This window comes from Rhea americana, unplaced genomic scaffold (genome assembly GCF_003343005.1).
Source record: "Rhea americana isolate MKP2758 unplaced genomic scaffold, rheAme1 scaffold_368, whole genome shotgun sequence".
Lineage (NCBI taxonomy): Eukaryota > Metazoa > Chordata > Aves > Rheiformes > Rheidae > Rhea > Rhea americana.
Genome location: NW_028186499.1, coordinates 450,417 through 468,614, shown reverse-complemented (window position 1 = coordinate 468,614; position 18,198 = coordinate 450,417). Strand labels below are relative to the sequence as shown.

The 18,198-nt window shown below is 51.6% G+C and overlaps 2 protein-coding genes across 3 annotated transcripts; one reads left to right on the top strand and one right to left on the bottom strand.

The window, feature by feature from the left end:
- The first annotated feature begins 235 nt into the window (after positions 1–235).
- VPS37C (VPS37C subunit of ESCRT-I) lies at positions 236–5,586 on the top strand. Of its 2 annotated transcripts, XM_085312583.1 has the most exons (6): positions 250–302; positions 1,175–1,286; positions 2,143–2,258; positions 2,343–2,514; positions 3,006–3,088; positions 3,349–5,586. In XM_085312583.1, the coding sequence occupies exons 3-6, from the start codon at positions 2,166–2,168 to the stop codon at positions 4,087–4,089; spliced, it is 1,089 nt and encodes a 362-aa protein (XP_085168709.1). In that variant the 5' UTR covers positions 250–302; positions 1,175–1,286; positions 2,143–2,165; the 3' UTR covers positions 4,090–5,586. The 2 variants fall into 2 exon arrangements, with proteins under 2 accessions (XP_085168710.1, XP_085168709.1); XM_085312584.1 differs by lacking the exon at positions 1,175–1,286 and having other exon boundaries at positions 236–302.
- A 1,257-nt stretch (positions 5,587–6,843) lies between these two features.
- Positions 6,844–13,733, bottom strand: CD5 (CD5 molecule). Its single transcript, XM_085312582.1, has 10 exons — positions 13,682–13,733; positions 11,867–11,905; positions 11,168–11,464; positions 11,017–11,079; positions 10,048–10,353; positions 9,027–9,311; positions 8,635–8,766; positions 8,039–8,092; positions 7,397–7,519; positions 6,844–7,153 (listed from the first exon to the last, which is right to left on the bottom strand). Exons 1-10 carry the CDS (start codon positions 13,731–13,733, stop codon positions 7,068–7,070), a joined length of 1,437 nt encoding a protein of 478 aa, XP_085168708.1. The 3' UTR covers positions 6,844–7,067.
- Between the last annotated feature and the right edge of the window lie 4,465 nt (positions 13,734–18,198).

The following is an 18,198-nucleotide window of genomic DNA, read 5'->3' as shown; positions in this document are numbered from 1 at the left end:
CCTCCTCCGGCCCACAGTCAGCGGAGGAGACCGCAAAAGCGGCGGAAGGGCAGGGCGGCGGCGACAGCCACCCCACTCCAAGCCCGCACAAAATGGCGCCGGCAGGAGACGCGCTTCCCACTGGCGGGCGAGATACACTATCCTCCTCCTTCGGGGGGGGGGGGGGGGGGGCCGAGAGGGCATGCGCCACTATCTCTCGTTTCCCCCCCCCCCCTACTCGTGTACGGTAGTGCCGCCCACTTCCGCTCTCGGACCGGAACACGGAAGCGGGTGGCGGAGGGAGGGGTGCTCGACTCTCCGAGGTGAGTCCCAGCGGGGGATGGGGAGTTGCTGGTTCCGTTACCGTTCCCCCCCCACACACACACACACACGCACTCCCGCTTTTCCCCCTCACAGTCTCGCGAGAGGAGGCGGTGTTCGCACGCTTCGCCACACCCCCGTCCCCCCCCCCCCCCCCCCCCCCCCCGCGGGGCGCGTGCCGCAGCCGCCCCCAACGGTAACGGCGACCCTCAGCAGCTGCGCCGGGGGCGCTTCTTCCCCTAATCGGGGACCGCGCTGGCGTCGAGGAGCGTCACGGTATGCAGCGGTCCTGAGTGACAGTGCGTGGTGATGCCCCCGGCGTTTCTGAGCCGAGGTCTCTGGTTCCACGCTTCTGCCCAAGTTCAGTGGGAGCTAAGAAATGTTGCCTCTCACAGAGGCAAAGTGTCACATGTCGCCTTACTGGTTGTACCGTATCTCTGTGAGTAATGCTTGCTTCTGCTGCATATGGGAATCAGTGAGGGGCCCTGCCTCGGGCAGTACCTTGCTGAAGATGTAGCAGTGGCTGGCTCTCTGCCCCGATCTTCCTATGTGCCATTACGAATCTGCCCATCTACCATCTGTGACATCTTGGCCTGTATGGCAGCAGAGAATGAGGTTCTCATTTGCCACTTCTACTACTTTTTCTGTCTTAACACTTTGTGAATCTTGTTGATAGACCCCCCTCTTCCCCTATATAAGCTTATTTCTGATGGCAGAGTGATGACATTGCATATATATATATATATATATATATATGTGGTGTGGGAGCAAATTTCCCTGCTTGGTTTTAACATGGTTATTCACTAGGTAAGTTTGGCAGGATCCTGAGTGAAAAGATTTTGTAATCCTGAACATAACTCTGTGTTACTTGCAGAGACTGATGCAACACTTACAGAGCAATATCTTTAAGATGTTTCACTTGGATGAAAGGTAGAAGAGCAAACAGCAGTTAAGGACAGTAGAGAAGTCCCCGTCCTGTCCATTTGGTATGCCTCTTTCCTTCTTGGCAGGAGTGCACTGCTCCTTTGTTTCATTACTCTTTTTTAATTGTATTCAGCTGTATCACACCCCACACCGTCTTAGAACCCATGATATGAATGTTGAGTATTTTCTAAATATTATGAGGCAGTCAGAAGGTACTGGGAATAAATCACAGACAGTAGTGCAGCAAATGTGTTACTTCATTGATTTTAATATTGTTTCACTCATTTTCAAAATTGCAGGTATTGAATCAAATTCACTCTGTAAAAGTATTAAATATAGCATTGTTTGTAAGGGTAGTAACAACAAGCAAGGGAAGTGATGGCACCATGTAGCTATAAAGAAAATGCATAAAATGAGACAGGAATTGAGGAGCTGGAGAGTGAGAGATACAGGAAGACACATGTGACAAAGGTGATCACATCAGTATTTGTGGATCATAAGCATGGATGGATATAAACAGATCTGGGAGATTTGATTAGCCTAATGCTAATAGTGAATCAGATGGTACAAAAAAAGCCAGACAGCTGGAATTAGAGAATCAGGATGATGTAGTCCTGGTATGAGTGGATGTGAGTAGGTTTTTCCTTGATAAAAATGTCTGGCACACACAAGTAATCCTTGCAATTATTCTGTGAAAAGGAAAAAATCAGTTACCAAAGAAGAAGTGATTAGGTATGTTGTATTTTTCTTCTCACTCTGCCCTCAGTTTTGCTGCTTCTTTATAGCATGGAACTTTCTTAGCATAGTTGTTTCATGTAGTTTAGCAAAGCTATTTTTTAATCTGTAATAGGATTAGTATCTTTTTAGAGCTGACTTTAGAGAACCTAGTCTTCATTTGACTTCCTTTCCTTATCTAAGGAGTTTGCACTTCCTCTGGAAGGATGGATACACTGAAGAACTGGACAGTGGAGAAGCTTCAGGAGCTACAAGACAATGCTGAGGAGATCGAGCACCTGGCTTTGGAATCTAGGGAGGTATGGGTTAACTTTGCTGCAAGGAATGGCTGGGCTTGGTTAGGATGTGTGGCCTCTCACTGGCTGTTGGATCTCTTTTCTCAGGTTCAGGAGCTGCAGCTGGAAAGGGAGATGGCTCTTGCTGCTAATCGGAGCTTGGCTGAGCAGAACTTGAAGTTCAAATCACCACTGGAATCTGGGCGCACTGACCTCTCCAACAAATATGAGGAGCTGCAGAAGCTAGCTGAGCGGTGTAAAGAGCAAAAGGCAAAACTTGGTGAGCATTTCCAAATCTTGCAGTCTTTTCTGTGGAGTCATATGGACTGTATTTAGTGCAATATCTTTCCTTCTTGCATCTCCCCACATTGACTATACTGAGCAGACTGAGAAGCTCTTTAGGCAAGCAGAGTGGTGGCAGGGTTCTGTTGTGTATAAAATCCATTTTCTCCTGTTTCCTGGTCAAACTCCACTGGACAGATTTAGGATGCTGTCTCAGCATAAAGCCCTTCCAGTGCAGCTATGGTTAAGGTTCTTTTCTCTACAGATTTTCTCCTCACATCAACGTTTTTTTCCAAGGCAGGAGGACTCCTCCTATGAGAGTGAGAAGGGGAACAGAGAAGTGAGCTTTATTTGTTGTGTGTCTCACACTGCAGAGCAGAGCTGCAGAACAGATGACTAGTGCAGGCACTACATTACAGGGCTATGCACTAAAATTTTGCCTTGTTTTGTGTTTCATTTTTTGCTCTGCTCCTCCCTCTCTTTTCCCAGAGAAATTCTCAGCAACATTGCATCCTCAGACCTTGCTGGATCTTCTGCAGGTGGAAAGTCAAAAAATCGAAGAACAGTCTGAGGTGAGCTTAGAATTTATATCCATCAGTAATTCAGGTGATTAGTATTTGAAGACTTAGTTATGTTCCCAAGACTAATCCCTTAAATCAAAGATTATCTCTTTATAGTTTGACATTATTGCTTGAAACAAGATTTGCCGTCTCTTTTGTAGCACAACGATCCTCTACACATCTCTGGCAGAGACATAGATTCTAAATTAGGGTTTGGGCAGGGAGGAAGGGGAGCAAAACAGTACTGATGCCAAAGCTGTTTCATGTTCTAGAATATGGCTGAGAAGTTCCTGGAGGGTGAGGTACCCCTGGAGACGTTTCTTGAGCAGTTTTTCGTTATGAGGAAATTGTCCCACTTGCGCCGGGTTAGAGTTGAAAAGCTTCAGGAGATACTGAAGAAGTCAGAAGTGTCTCAGGAGCCCAGCAGAGACTCTCAGCAGCATCTACCTACTCATGTACCTGGGCCTGCAGAGCAGCAGAAGCCACAGTCCTTCTCATCTGCGGCACCTTCCTTCCCTTTGCCCTACAGTCCAGCTCCAGGCATGCCGGTTGGCCCCACAGCCCATGGAGCTCTCTCTCCTGCTCATTTCTCTGGAGCACCAGTCACTGTGGGACACGTTACTTGCTCTCAGCCCAGCATCCAGCCCACCTTTCCCTATAAACCTCCTCCAGACCCTGGATACCTGCCAGCACAGGCTGGTGAGCTGACACCAGGGTATCCGAAGCCTCCAACCGGAGGCTCATCTTCAGCGCCATCTTGGTCTCCGTCCAGAGGCCCGCCTCCTAACCCATCCTTTCCTGGCTCACACCACTCCTCTACTCAACCCCCAAGACCAGGGTACCCTCCGTACTTCCCTGCTGGAGCAGGGAGACCTCAATGCCCATACCCAACCCAGCCCTCCCTCCCTAGTTTCCCAATTCCCCCGCAGCTTCCCTATCCCTCCGGTCCATCACCTCCCTTTGTGTACCCCCCACCTCCAAACCCTCAGCACCCTACTTGGCCTGGCTACTAAATTGGGACTCTTGGGGAGTGTTATCTGCTGCTTCTTCCCCTTCATGGACTGAGGAAGAAGAAAGAATTGAGAGCATTGCTCTTAGGCCCATCCATGTATTAGCATTATATAGGAAAAGAGGCATGACTCTGATGTGAGACAAACAGCAGAGGCACCAAGGGTCAATGAGTCTGATGCTGTCTCCCTGGGCTACACCTTTTTAGGCTAGTTGTGATGATTGCATTTTGGCTGAAGTGGCCACTTACAAATCAGTTAGTCCAGATTCTGAGATAAGATACAAGTAGTCAGCTAGATTCTCAACTGAGATACATGGGAATGACATGCACTGATCACATCAGCTGAGAACCTGATTCCTCTGTGTGTGTGTGCACATGAATGAGCAGGAGACACTTTGTATGTGTATAGTTTTCTCTCTCCCTAACATATGCTGTGTAATAATTCTAAGCTTTTTCACAGGTGTTCAAAAGACACAGTGGGAATCTTCTGACAGTATTTCTAATACTAAATACACATTACTTCTCTAAGACCTTCCTGGAAATGAGGAACAGAGCCAGCCAGACTGGCAATCGAATAGTAATTTGTTTTGGTAGGGAGAAGCAGCTAGCTAGCCTGCTGGAATGAGCCAGGCCATGAGATATGTCTGGCTTGTTTATGCTGGTGCAAAATAACTTCTAAACCAGTTCTAGTTGAGCTGTTCCCAGACGTCTGAGGTTGGGGTAGTTCTCAACTTCACTGAGATCAGGTAAATTCCTGCTTGCCAGTGAACCTCTTCTACCACTCCCTCTTGTCCAGCATAGGAGCTGTTCCCTGCCTGTGCTGGTTGTGCACTATCTCACAGAGGCACCAAGGCTCTGGTAACTCCCTGGAGCTCAACGCCTGGGTATTGTGTATATGAAGTAAGCTGGGTTGTTACTTTGGGCATAAGGAGGCATGTGTCTCAGATCATGGGAAATGGGAAGAGTGGAGATCAGTACCTGCCATCCAGTTCTTCACGACTGTCCTCCAGTAAAGTTCTCTGAAACATGGGGCCTCCAGAGCTACCACATCCTCTGCCTCTCTCCTCTAGTGCCCTGGAGGAAAGAGGGGAGTGTTCTGGATGTTAAGGGCTTCAGTGTTCCTTGTGTCTCCCTTCGCTGCTCAGGAAACACTAGATAGCAGAGTGAGTGACAAGTTTTTAGTGGAAATGGGATTAGCTTTGCTCAGCACTTTATCCTCTAAATTCTGCTTGTGTTCCCCTAAGTTATTTATAAGGAAAGATTACTAATCTAGATCACGATGAATGCCTTTGGGATCTAATGGAAATAATTCCATAACTGTGGTTAATTGCAATAATAAAATTTGATGAATTGCATGCAGGGTTGTGGCAGTGATTGTTTTGGGAAATGACATGGCATCCGGTTGATATTTTCTATTGATTTTTTTTGTACCCTGTTGGTATCGTTACACCAACTTCCTCTTGATGTTGTCAATAAAATTTTACACCCTTTTGCAAGACCATCTTTCTGAACCATCTTCCTTGCTCTCTTGTTTTCATTTTTCTGCAGGGGCCTGTTTGGTTAGTGATTTTTTCCATCGGCCAATTTCTTCCTCTATCGCTGTTTCTCATGCATCCCCTGTGCTGTCATTTCCGTTCTCCCTTTTCCCTTGCTAGTTGGGAAGTTGGTACTTTAGGGAACAGCATTTGTAGCGTTGGAAGGAAGAAAACAAGGCACAATTACTAGAAACCCAATTTTATTACAACAGTTATTGCTTATTAAATATCTCAGGTTTATTTTCAATATTTTTATCCTTCTCATGTTCTTTCTGTGTCTGTGCTTTGTTTTGTATGTTTGCACAAGCCTCACGCTCTCCCATACGCATTCGGTCAAGCCCCACTCACACACGTGCACAGGCCCTATCCCAAGCTAGCTATTCTCCTTTAAACGTCTAGACTTCTACCAAGTGGCAAATGCTGCCAAGCTTGCATCTTCACAGCTTGCTAAGTAACTTGAAAGACAAGGCAGTGTTTTTCATGGAGTTCATCCTCGTGACATCTGAGAGCTTTGCAGACAGCAGCAGATTTCACTTTCAGTCTGGCCCCGCTGAGGTGAGGAGTGCTGTTACCCTAGTTTAGAGAGATGGAGAAGCAGACAACCCCCATCCGAACTGCCGTGAACGTTGTGGCTCTGTTCTCTGGCAGATGCAGAACCTGCTGCTACCTCTATGCCTTTAAGACTCTTATGAATAGCTTAACCCCCACAGCCACCACCTTGTATTCTCCCAGATAGGAGGCCTAGAAACAAGAGGATGAGTGAGATGAAGCTTTTTCAAAAAGGTGCTCAGATACCAGAGTGATTAAGTAGAGTGCCAAAGCCAAGCTAGAGTAGGTCAGAGCTGAGAGATTTGCAATCAGTGCTTGTCAGAAGCACTGCTTGTCACCCTGGAAGCATTGATCTTCAATGCCTCGAGTTTGGGCAGCCCCGAGTGAAGCACTCAGATCTGACATTCATCTGCAAGGAGCATTAGCGGATTTGGCTCTGACTTCAGCGGGAGCTCTGAGAACACTCCAGGACTGGAAATCAGGCTAGGGAGATCTCCAGCTGGCAGAGGTATTCCTCAGCCTCCCCCAAAGCCTGCAAGCAGGATGAGAACTGTTACATCTCTGGGGCAGAAACACGGAAAGACTTTCTTTGAAGACGATCAGTGTAGAATTCTCAGGTATTTGTCTTGTCTTTTGTCAGTTTTATTCCCCCCCCCCCAAGTATTTTGAATCCCACCTCTGTCTGCAGGTCAAGAAAATGACTGATGTAGAAAACAAGACTGAAGTTTGCCGAAATTTTAAGAAGCCATAGACAAGCCGATTCAGTAGGTGCTCAATTTAGCTGTCATACACTGAATGTCCTGTGATAGCTTTAGGTGAGGAGATAACAGGACAGCAGAAAACGGCTCAGTCCAGGAAGAAAAGGGTGCCCAAGAGGGTCTTACGTCTTGCAGGGAAGTCACACTCTCCGGGCAGAATGCAAGTCGTAGTCACTATCGGAGGAATTGTCTGGAGGGTTGGAAGATAGGGATGCACCTTCCAGAGCTGTGAAGGGAATGAACTGTGGCATGCTCCATATCTCCCTGGGTCCACAAGGAGGGGTGGAAGGGCTGGGGAGCAGACTTCCAGCCCCGGAGCAGCCTATCACCTGGCACTGACAACAGCAACAGCTGTGTCTCACTGTGATGTGGCTTTCCCTCAAATGGCACCAGTTTGGTTATTCCCTGCTGATGTGTGCAGAAAGGACACATGAAGCCATTCTCCTGTGTCCTCCTTGCTGTGCCTTACCTGGATAAGCTGATAGATGGGGGTTCTTCTTGGGGGGCTGCGCATAGTCATTGTCCTCCCCCTGTGCTCTTGGCCCCTCAGCCCGCGGCCTCAGGTTGACAGTGCTGTTGCGGTGGAATGAAACTGGAATGGACAGCAGGAAGGAGTGAACGTTAAAGGCTGAGGCAGTGGCTCTTGATGCCAACTGCTTCAGCAGAAGATTGAGAGTCCGTCCATCCCCTCTCCTGCAAGGCAGGGCACCACGTGGCCGAGAGCCACAGTGTCTGCTTGCATCCAAGCACAGAGGCCTCCGGGTGAGCTGGTGATGCAGAGGGTCTGAGTAAGAGCAGGATGGAGTTGACGCGGGGTTGTGCCCTCCCTGCTGAGTCACCAGGATACCAGTGAGTCAAAGCGGTGATGGGCGGCAGGAAGCCAGAGCAGCAGATCTGCGCAGAGGCTGTTCACACCACAGCCTCACTGTTTTGTGGTCTGGGGGCAGCTCAGTAAGAACGACCTCTGAGCGAGTCCAGAACTCGGATCCTGCGGCTGGGAGCAGGGGCCAGCTTTTGGAGGATGCTGATGAGCACAAGGAGTTGGGAGAGGATGCAGGGAGGGACCGCCACTACCCCTTCCCCTCCTTGCCCATCCACGTGTGCTCCTCACCATTTTGGTTGAATCCTGTGGGGCCAATCCACTGACGCTGCTTCTTCTTTGAGACTGGAAGGGAAAGGAGTGGAAGGTAGTAAGATGGGACCTGTCAGATCACCCCAAGGAGCTGCATGATCCCCTCTGTGAGAAGTGAGCTGCAGCTCCTTTGGCTACTTTCCAGCCTGCAGCTGCTGACTGCAGGCCCTGTATGCCATGCCACATGATCTACTGTGTCCAGTAATCCCTCTTCCACAAGGTGAGACCCTTTGGATGCTAGGCATGGCTCATGAAACACAGTCCACCTGCTCTTTTGTGTCTGTACTACATTTAATCCTCCTATGGCATGCCAAATGCACAGCACTGCCTGATCCAAGAGGCTTTCTGTGCCATTGCCACACAGATCTGATGCAGGGAGACAATGGGAAAACGGGATTTGTGCCACTGAATACTGGGGCAGGGATGGTCCCATAGGAAGCACCTAGCCCCAGCTGCAGAGATCTGCTGTGAGAAGCTGGCCAGAGAAAAGCACATGCATCTCTGCTGGTGTCAGGGCAGATGCAAGGCAGAGGTGCTGGAGGACCAGCAGTTCTGGCTTAGAGCTCATCACTTACTTTTCTTCATCAGTCTCTTGTAGGCAGGGGGTCCACAGATGAGCAGGAGAATGCCGAAGAGAATAAGGGCCAGGAAGATGCTCACGATGGTGCCAGCTCCCAGACCAGCAGGATGCAGCATGGAGTCCTGGCCTGGGGAGAGGATGGATGAGTGTCATGAGCTGGGATAGCTGTCTCCCAGCAAAGACCAGCGCTGGGCGCCATGGCAGCCCAGTCACACCTTCTGGGACTGTGGCAGGGAACAGAGGTCGTTTGGGCAAGGATATTGCCATGCAGTGCCCCAGATGCCATCCACTATTTGCAGCCCTAGAGTCACCTCATCCACCTGCCCCCAGACATCTGCATGGGTAAATCCTGGCTCTGCAAAGCCAGCATGTCATGCTCTTGCTTACACACAACACTGATGCGGGAGCAGGTCCGGAGTCCTCCAAGGCTGGCAGGGCAAAGGTGGAGGTTACGAGCAGCGCAGGTGATGCCCATCATCAGCGGGTCCTTGAGCGCGGCACTGGAGGAGAGCTTCCCACACCGCAACTCCTGGCACATTTGCCTGCCCCACTCAGCCCGCTGCCTGGGCTCATCACATAGTGCCTGCCACCGGTCCCTGTGAAACATCTCGATGTGCCCCTCACAGGGGCTGAGGCCCCCTGCCAGCCTCCGCATGGCCCGGGGCTGGGAGCCTGTGGGATAGAGGCAGAGCAGGGTCAGGGTGGCTACAAGAGACAGACAAATGCAGTGGGGCACGGGCTTGGCGTCCTGCCTGTATGCACTTCCCAGGAGGGAGCACTTTGCTTTGCCCTGCAGAAAGAAGGGTGCTGTGCTCTGCATCTGCACTGTGTATCTGCTGGTGTGCTGGGTTTGGGGATATTAGTGCTGCATTTGCTCTGCACCCTGCTCTTTCCCGTGCTTTCTTGCTTGTGCACTGCAGCGCTGCTGTGTTTGAAAACCAGAGCTGTGATGCCATGGGGCCGGAGAGGGCTGCTGCCAGGAACCAAACATGATATAGAGATTTCCTGTTTTGTCTTTATATGAGAAAGAAAAAGCGTGGGAGTGGATGGATGCCTGAGCATAATGGGGCAGCCATGGGCACTCCTGCCCTGTGGGCAGCACAGGTCCAGGAGGAGCGGCAGAGCCATGGGGGACCGCTGAGTGGAGGTTGCTGGCAGGAAGCACAGGAAAGGAATAATATCCCTACTTTCAGAAGGTTTTGGCAGCTGGCTAAAAGTGGGGTTCCTGGTTTAGGAAGCACCTCCATCCTCCCATCTCCACCTAACTTAGCAGTGGCATTGCAGGAGAGGAATAATGCCCCAAACACTGATCTTGTGCTCCCTCAACCCTTAACCATGGACTAGCAAGCTGGTCCAGGGGAGGATGTGCAACCGAGGTGGCTCCCAAGCCAGGGAGAAGCTGTCTCACCAGAGCAGATGACAAAGGCAGGCACTTTCCCCCGATGGTCACTAGTTTCATTGAAGCAATCCAGGACTGAGTGTCTCTTGCAGGACCTCTCCATCTCCCACCGTACTGGTAAGTGGCTTCTCACCTCCGGTACTGTACTGTGGTCACTGATGAGGTCACCGCAGTGCACCGCCTCACAAATTCGAGGGGCCAGGTCAGGCCAGGCACCTGCATCAGCCCCTACAGCGCCCCACAGCCCCYGCCTGTACAGCTCCACAAACCCTGAGCAGCTGGAGTTCCCATCCACCAGCCTCAACCTGGCAGCACCTGGCGAGGGGACACAGAGAGAGTGACTCGTAACCGACAAAGATGTCACTTATGAATCTCACGTGGCAGAAAGTCCCCAGCAGCCATGTTGCACAGGGAGCAAATCACTCCTGCATCTATTAAATCAGAGAGATGATCTCTCCATCTGCAAGCACAACTCTGCTTGTAGTATGTGCTGCATCACCAGGGTATCTTTCTGTCCATGTCCACCACCTGTCCCTCTGTGAGGTGTGCGGCACCCCAGCTACCCCACTTGTTGTGGCCACCAGGCCATGCAGCTGCTGGCCCACATGCTGTTATAGAGCTGCTAATTGTCCCACTCACTAGCACCCGTGTGATCCAGACCTGCCCTTCAGTGCACTGGAGAGAGAGGACAACCCACCACTCAACGTCCTCTCACCCCATATGCCCAGCAACAGGACAGTGCCGACATAGTAACCACCACCTGGTCCTGCTGTATGCACTAACTGGTGAAGCTTAGTTGCACCATTAATGCTGCAAGCAGCCTTAATAAGACCCCAGGACCTCAGTGAGATATCCATGTCTTGCGGGTTGCATTGACTAATTTGCTCCCCACTTTGTAGCGTGGCCCATTGCCATTCTGTGTCCAGTAGATACCTTTTCACCATGCTGTGGCACAGCCAGGCAGGGATGGGCTCTTACCAGTGGGCTCCAACGTGGTGGTCTCAGGCACCGGTGGGGGCTTAGTGGTGGTTTCAGCCAGCTCTGAAATGACATGGGAAGCACCAGTTGGGGCCAACTGGGTCACAGGATCATGGGGGTGGTCAGGAGTGGGGAAGGCAGCCCAGCTCACCGCTACAAGCCAGAGTGACGTAGTCTGTGCAGTTGGTCAGTCTCCAATCACACCCTGCCAGTGGAGCTGCCATTTCCCTGCACATCAGCAGCTTCATACACTCTGCCTTCCCATGGGAGAAGATGAGCTGGAGGGCCTCAGCAGCAGGGGGCCCACAGCCCAGTTGCTTGCACACAGCGATGGCGACGGTGGCCATGTCCACCCCATCCCGGGACACTCTGCTCCACTGGCCATGCCATTTCATCTCCAGCACCCCTGAGCATCGGCAGCCTGTGCCGACAAGCTGCAAGGCTGGCTCTGCAGGGAAAGAGCAGGCATTAGGGGCTTTCCTCTTTTGCCCGCAAGCTATCGGCATGTTTTCCACCACGTGGTGGAACCAGGGCACCCACCAGTGTGCAGGAACCCGGTAATTGTAAACACCTGGTAAACACCTGCAGCTGGCAGGATTGGCCTTTGGAAAGCCCTGGGCTGCTCGTTATCCTGCTGCAAAGAGATATGCCCAGCTCCTGGGCACCGATGTGCTCTGAAATGGCAGTGAGGGCTGCTCATGAAATGGCACAGGAAGGAAAAAGCACTGGCTGGGGGGTGCACGGAGAGGTGCAGGTCAAGGTACATGTACCATGCTGGCAAGCTCGCATCTGTAGGACCTGCACATGGGCTCGGGGCACCCAGGAGGGGTGGCCCCACATTGACACTCACCTTTGGGACTTGGAGCGGCTTCTCCGGAGCTGGAGAGGGCTGCAAAGGAGAGAGCCATGAGTCGTGTTCCTGCTCCCCAGCTGTGATGGGGCCGTGCAAGCTGATGGAGGAAGTGCTGCAGGAAGGGTCCTATGCAAAGGGAGATAGATGCAAAGAAACCACCCCAGACCATGCAGTGTGCCCTGAGCCTTTTGACAGCATTACTCTCCTAGTAGCACTTGCCTAAAGGGATTTGGAGTCCTGCTCATATTAAGCGTATAGCCTTAAAGCCCTCTGAGAGCCTGTTTGCTGGCTGGATCCTTGCAGAGATGAACCACACAGCCCTAAAGCCAAGCACTCAGTGGGCAACACATGATGAAGAGAGCAGTCCAGAGACCCCAATGCACCCATGTGAGCTCCCCATGGCCCCAAACCTGCCTTGGGAGCCATCGTGCTGGGAGGCTGTGGCCAGAGCTACTGCACAGAGCTCCACCACATCTCCAGGAGTTGGGATGCCAGCGTCTCCAGGCTCCWGGCTCACACAGGCTATTTCTGCATGAGATTTACCAATTCCCACGAAATCTCCTTGGTGCTCTACATCATGCTTAGGTGCTGCATAAGTCACTAGGGAAAATTGGCATCCTTGCTGCTGCTGTCAGCCAAGACCCCTGGTCTCTAGCTTGGTTAACATGCTGGGGTTTCTACATTATGCCCTCCTCCTTCCCAATGCCGTTTTTGTCAGTCATTAAAAAGCATTTTCTGGCTTTCATGAGGAATCTTCTCTCATCCCCTCCTCCTCACACCTTTAATTAAAAAAATAAATATGAATGACTGCATGTGCCCTGCCTGTACTGCTTCCTGCCAGGCCAACTGCAAAGTAGACCTGTCTGCTGGCATCTCTGCGGCACTGAATGCCAAAAGGAACCAGCCTCCAATGCCACACCAGGCAGGACCGAGCTCTCGCAGATACCTTTGCTTGTGGCTATTGTTGCTTATTTCAGACAGGGCGGTTTCAGCACCTGTGATGGCAAACACTTTTTGTTTTAATTTGGGTTGCCTGCCCCATACTGTCCATCATTGCTTGGGGCTGACTCAGCTGCAAGGCGGCTCCGGAAAAGGAGGTAGGGTGGCCCCCATGAGCAGAGACCTAGACTTGGGTGGTAAATGGTCCCAGCACAGGGGGACATTTGTGCCAGGAGAAACACAGGATGGCCGGAGCAGCCCTGAGGAGGCAGCTGGGTGCACTGTGCTGCTGGGCCCAATGCCCACTTAGGAGCTGCTCCAGGAGATGTTAATGTACAAGCTTCTATAGAGCCCAATCTGCAGATAGAGAGCTGAACGCGCCCAAACATCCGGGTAATAATGTAGTGCTGGGGTAGCAATGACCATCCTGGGAACCAGGGGTTACAGGGATTTGGGGGCCAGCATTTGCGTGGCCCCAGCTGTGCCATGCTCCCGCTGGGTTCCTACTTGCTTTGCTCACAGGCTGTAGCTGGGCAGCAACCCCACACCTTCATGCTGTTTTTTTTTTTTTTTTTTTTTTTTTTTTTTTTTTTTTTTTTTTTTGGTTCAAAGCCTCTTTCTCCCTGCCCTAGCCCTACTTCAAATAGCCATCCAGACAACTCTTGCTTGGGTTGGGGGTTGTGGAGGACAGATGCACAGGGTCCCCAGCCCCAGCCTATTTCCCTGGAAAAAGCACTTGGGCATGGACCTAGTGCAGCTCACCGTGCTGGAGCTGGGCCTTGCTGTGGCATTGAGCTCGAGCGCTGCCTGCCCCACAGGACCCTGACACAACCCACCAGCCTCCAAAATGATGTCCCCCACCCAGGTACTCACCCCACATCCCCACTGCAAGCAGCAGCCCCAGAGCAGGATGCTGGGCTGCCATTAGGACTGCCGGCTGCCTCCTCCGCCCTTGTGCTGGCAGCTGAGCAGGAGGGTGCTCAGGGTACTGACGCCTCTGCTACCCAGCCTGGGGAAGGGTGGGGGGGGTGGGGAGACTGGGAGGAACAAGCTGCTTTTCCTCCCTCTGTGGTTTTCTGCGTCACATTTCATTCGTTTGAAGTCTGAACCCATCAGCTTCCTTGCCAGATCCTGCAGAATACAAAAGAGAAAGAGTGATGAGGAGAGAGAAACCCAGAGGGCTCAGCCCTGTCCCTGTCTCCATTCTCATCTTCATCCCTGACCCCATCCCCACCTCCATTCCCATTGCCACCTCCATCCCCATTCCCATCCTATCCCCATCTCCATCCCCATCTCTGTCTCTATCCCTACCCCATTCCCACCCCATTTCCATCTCCATCTCTATTCATATTCCATTCCCCCTCCATCCTCATCCCATTCCCATCCCAATCTCCATCTCCATTCCCATCCCTATGCCATCCCCAACCCCCACCTCCATCCTTGTCCCCATCTCCATTCCCATCCCCATCCCCACTCCACTCCTATCCCCATCTCTATCCCCATCCTGTGACACTCCAACTACCTCCCTGGATGAGACTGGCCAAGGGAGCCCAGCGCTAGGACCCTCCAGGGCTGGGATAACACCAAGCTGGGGAGGGGGATGCTGGGGGTGGTGGTGACAGGATGGTCAAATTAGGCAGCAGGCTGCCTTCACTGGGGGGGGGGGGCGGAAATCCCAATTCCTACAGCAGGTCCCTTGACTATGTTTGTCAGTGAACTATTTCAGTGCAGGATCATGCTACTAGCAGAGCCAACATCAGATTTCTGTGGAGAAAACCAGTGATTGCTGCTAAACTCAGTGCCCCTGGCCTTGAGGGTCTGTCTGGGCTGGGATCCCACCTGGAGATACATGAGGTGGGTCTTACATAACTCTGGTCCCTGACAGAAATAGCCTCCCCTGCTTCAGCCACAACTTCCTCTTGCCCTCACCATCTTTCTTTTTCTCTCCTTCTATATTTACTCCCTTATCGCCACCTGCGGTCGTCAGTCAAGGTGAGCAGCTTTGTTGCTCTGGGGCAGGAAATCTGCAGCACTCAGTGCTGCACAAACCATCGGGCCCTGCACTGCACTGCATGGGCACTGCATGCAGGTGGCCCAGGCTGGCTGGGCACGGGTGTGCAGGTGCCCCGGCCACGTGCCCCAGCGGCAGCACCCTGATGCTAGCATGTGGCTTTTGCCCCTCAGCCAGGGACAGGTATTCCTTTCCCCAGGATGTGCTGTGATAGGCCAGTAGGGGGTTGAGCTGGTCCTATTTCTCCCTGTTTATCTCAGGAAACTGTACAGCCCTGCAAGGGCATGCAGGGTGCAGTGGTGATGGAGAGGAGAGAAGGGGTGTTGATTTGGATCAATCTTGCCCTAATTAATCCTTCCAAATCCAGGTCAGTGCTAATAAACACAGCTGTTTTCCATTGGCCTGGTGATGTTTCTGTGAAGGGGAGAGTGCCTTGTGTGCCTGGATGCCAGACTGCTTGCTATGCCTGGTGGGCTGTTTGATGAGATTAGCAAGAGCTGTCCCCCTCCTCACACCCTCTCTAGTTGCTCATCCTAAGACAAGGAATCTCTACGCGTCATTGCCTCCTCCATGTGACCTGCAGCAGCAGCCCCACCTTGCCTGCTTGGGCATTGCCCTGCAAACTGGTGCAAGGGTCAGCTGCTCTCCCCTGGGGCTTTGCTGAGAACTGGGGCTGCAGGAGGAAGGATGGAGCAGCAGGGTTCATCCCCTCAACCTCAGAACCCCAGCCATGGTCTCCAAATCCTTGGCTGTCCTACCAAGTGCCCAGGCCCCTCTGGCTCATCTGGGAGATTCCTGCCTCAAAACTAGTGTTAGGTTAAAGATTTTCCATGATTCAAGAGGAATTTTGCCAGGGCAGTGGATAGGTGGCAGTGGGCAGAGACACTCGGGGAGGATGGGCAGAGATGGTCAGGGAGCATAGCAAGAGATGCTCGAGGAAGATGGCAGAGATGGTCAGGGAGGATGAGAGATGCTCAGGAAGATCAGCAGAGACAGTCAAGGAGAACAGCAGAGATTCCCCATGCCAGCATGGCACATGGAGGTTTTTCAGGGGCTGAGGACTCTCCGATAGGCTGCCTTTGCCCCTGGGGCTCTCTGCTCACTCCCACTAGAGCAGCGAATGCCCCTGCAAGGCAGGGGATGAAGGTGGTGCACTGGGTGGGAGCACTTAGGTCAGTGAGGACCAGCTGATCCCCAGGTGCTGGTGATGAGGCCAGCATCGGCACTGCCTCCACATCTGGATTTTTTTTTTTTTAGTGGTACTTGGAACCCTTGCTGGCTACTGGGTCTTTGCACTAACTGATTTCAGCCCTGATGGGATAATCCCACTCATGCAGCTTAGGGGATGTTAGGAAGATGAAGCCAAAAATCACTGCAACCAAAGGCGTCTTCCAGTCTTGATTATCATTTCTAATATTAGTCATGGATGGAAGCAGGAAAGGACCAGGCTTCTGGAAAAACATTTTCACTGTTTCCTAGATGGAAAAGATTTTAAAAAGTGCAGAAGGAGATTTTCCTCCCTATTTCTCACCCCTCTTCTTTTTCTCCTCTCTGCTGCAATATAATGACAGAGAGGCAAACACGTGCTGCTGTCCCACAAGGCTCTTTCCATATTGACCATTAGCTTTTAAGACCAGAGTAAAACAAACATTTTGGTTTGAAGAAAAACAATAGTTCCTGCAAAAATTTCCCTCTATGAAACAATTCTCCTTTTCCCCTATGATCTCTGTACTGGGAAATGCCCTAGTGTCTGTCCTGGCTGCACTCTCATATGATTTTAATCTTTCTGATCCCTGTTTTCAGCTAGATTTTATCACCCATGAAACACAAGAAGCCTCCTGGAAAGTAGTGGCACTGGTGGTGTTGATGGTGGCTGAGCAGGAGGTCAGTAAGTCTCTGGGCTAAACACTTGCACTTTTGTAAATATTCATGCTAGAACGCTCCCCTTTTACATGTTTGGTTACACTTTGCAGCAAAGCATGTGAATAGTTGATGGCAGCCCTGTTCAATTATTCGTGGGTATATTACAGCACAGAGGAGCACGGGCTCCAGGGTGATTAACAGCATTTCATCCGTTGTTACATGGATGCTTGAAGCAGCAACCTTGCTGCAAGCACATTTGCACAGAAAGCATGGTCTGATCTGCTGCAGGGTGCTGGTTTGCAGCAGTTGCACTGTGCTGTGAAGCACACGCTCTGGGTGCTTTTCAGGCGATAGGACGTGCTTTACCTGGGTTGCTGGGTTTGTTGTGGGCTCACACTAAAATGATTTGGTTTCAGTGGTGCTGGACCTGCTGGATGAGGAATGTGCAGGGGAAGCAGAGCCGTTGGGAGCAGCAATGCCTTCTCTCACCTGGGTTAGCGGCCTTCAGCAGCCGAGGCTGGACTGGGAAATCCCTATCAAGCTGAGCTTGTCACTCAACATGAATGTCTGGACCAGTTGCACCAATAACTCAGCTGACCCTGCAGTAGGGAGGTCTGGCCCTGAGAATACCAAATCTCACTCTAATCACCCCAGGCACCCCAGGGTGCCGAAATTGCTTGGGATGTGCAGAGGGCAGCTGGCCAGGTCTCTCCTTGGAGAGGAGTTTGGATCTGGAGGCCAGAGCTGCTCCAAGACACTGCAGACAGCATTCACTTGCTGACTCTCTAGCACCCCTGCAAAATGCCCATGGTACACACCAACCTGGCCTTTAATCTGGGCATGAGAGGAAGGCATTGTCTATGCTCTGTGAAAGATGATGACAATTATAAAATCTTTCCAGAAGGGTCTGGGCAGGGGAAAAATGATTGGATGTGTTAATGCACTCCCTGCCCTTAAGAAGAAGCCATTTGATATGTAGGAGCTGCTTTCAGTGTAAATAAGAACCAGCTTGTTAGCTGTTACCATGGCATTGTTATCCTAATGATTTTTCTTAGTGCTGGCCAGCAACACGCGAGTGCATTGATAACTCCAGTGCTGGCAGAAACGGCATTTCACAGTAGCTGTCAGATAAATGTTTGGTCTTGATGTAACGCTCTCGTACAGAGATGACCCCTCTACCTCTTTACTCCAAAGCCCAGGTAGCCACCAAGACCCCCTAGGTGAGCAGAGCTCTCTGGTCCTCCGTGACAAGGATGCTGTTGGAGGGGCTGCACTGGGGAYAGGGCAATGCAAGCACTCCCCAGACATGCTAGGGTTAACACAGTGCTGACAAGCACCCTTGCAAATGCAAGGGGTACTTTGACACCTTCTTCCCAGCCTTAGTGTCCCATCCTAGGGTCTCACAAGCTTGGCTGGGCTCTGATGCATGAGCAATGCACTTCCCCTCAGCCCCAGCCCATGCTCCCAGCCCCTTTACACTCGCAGGGAACCAGCCATTTCCTCCTGCTTGCCCCTT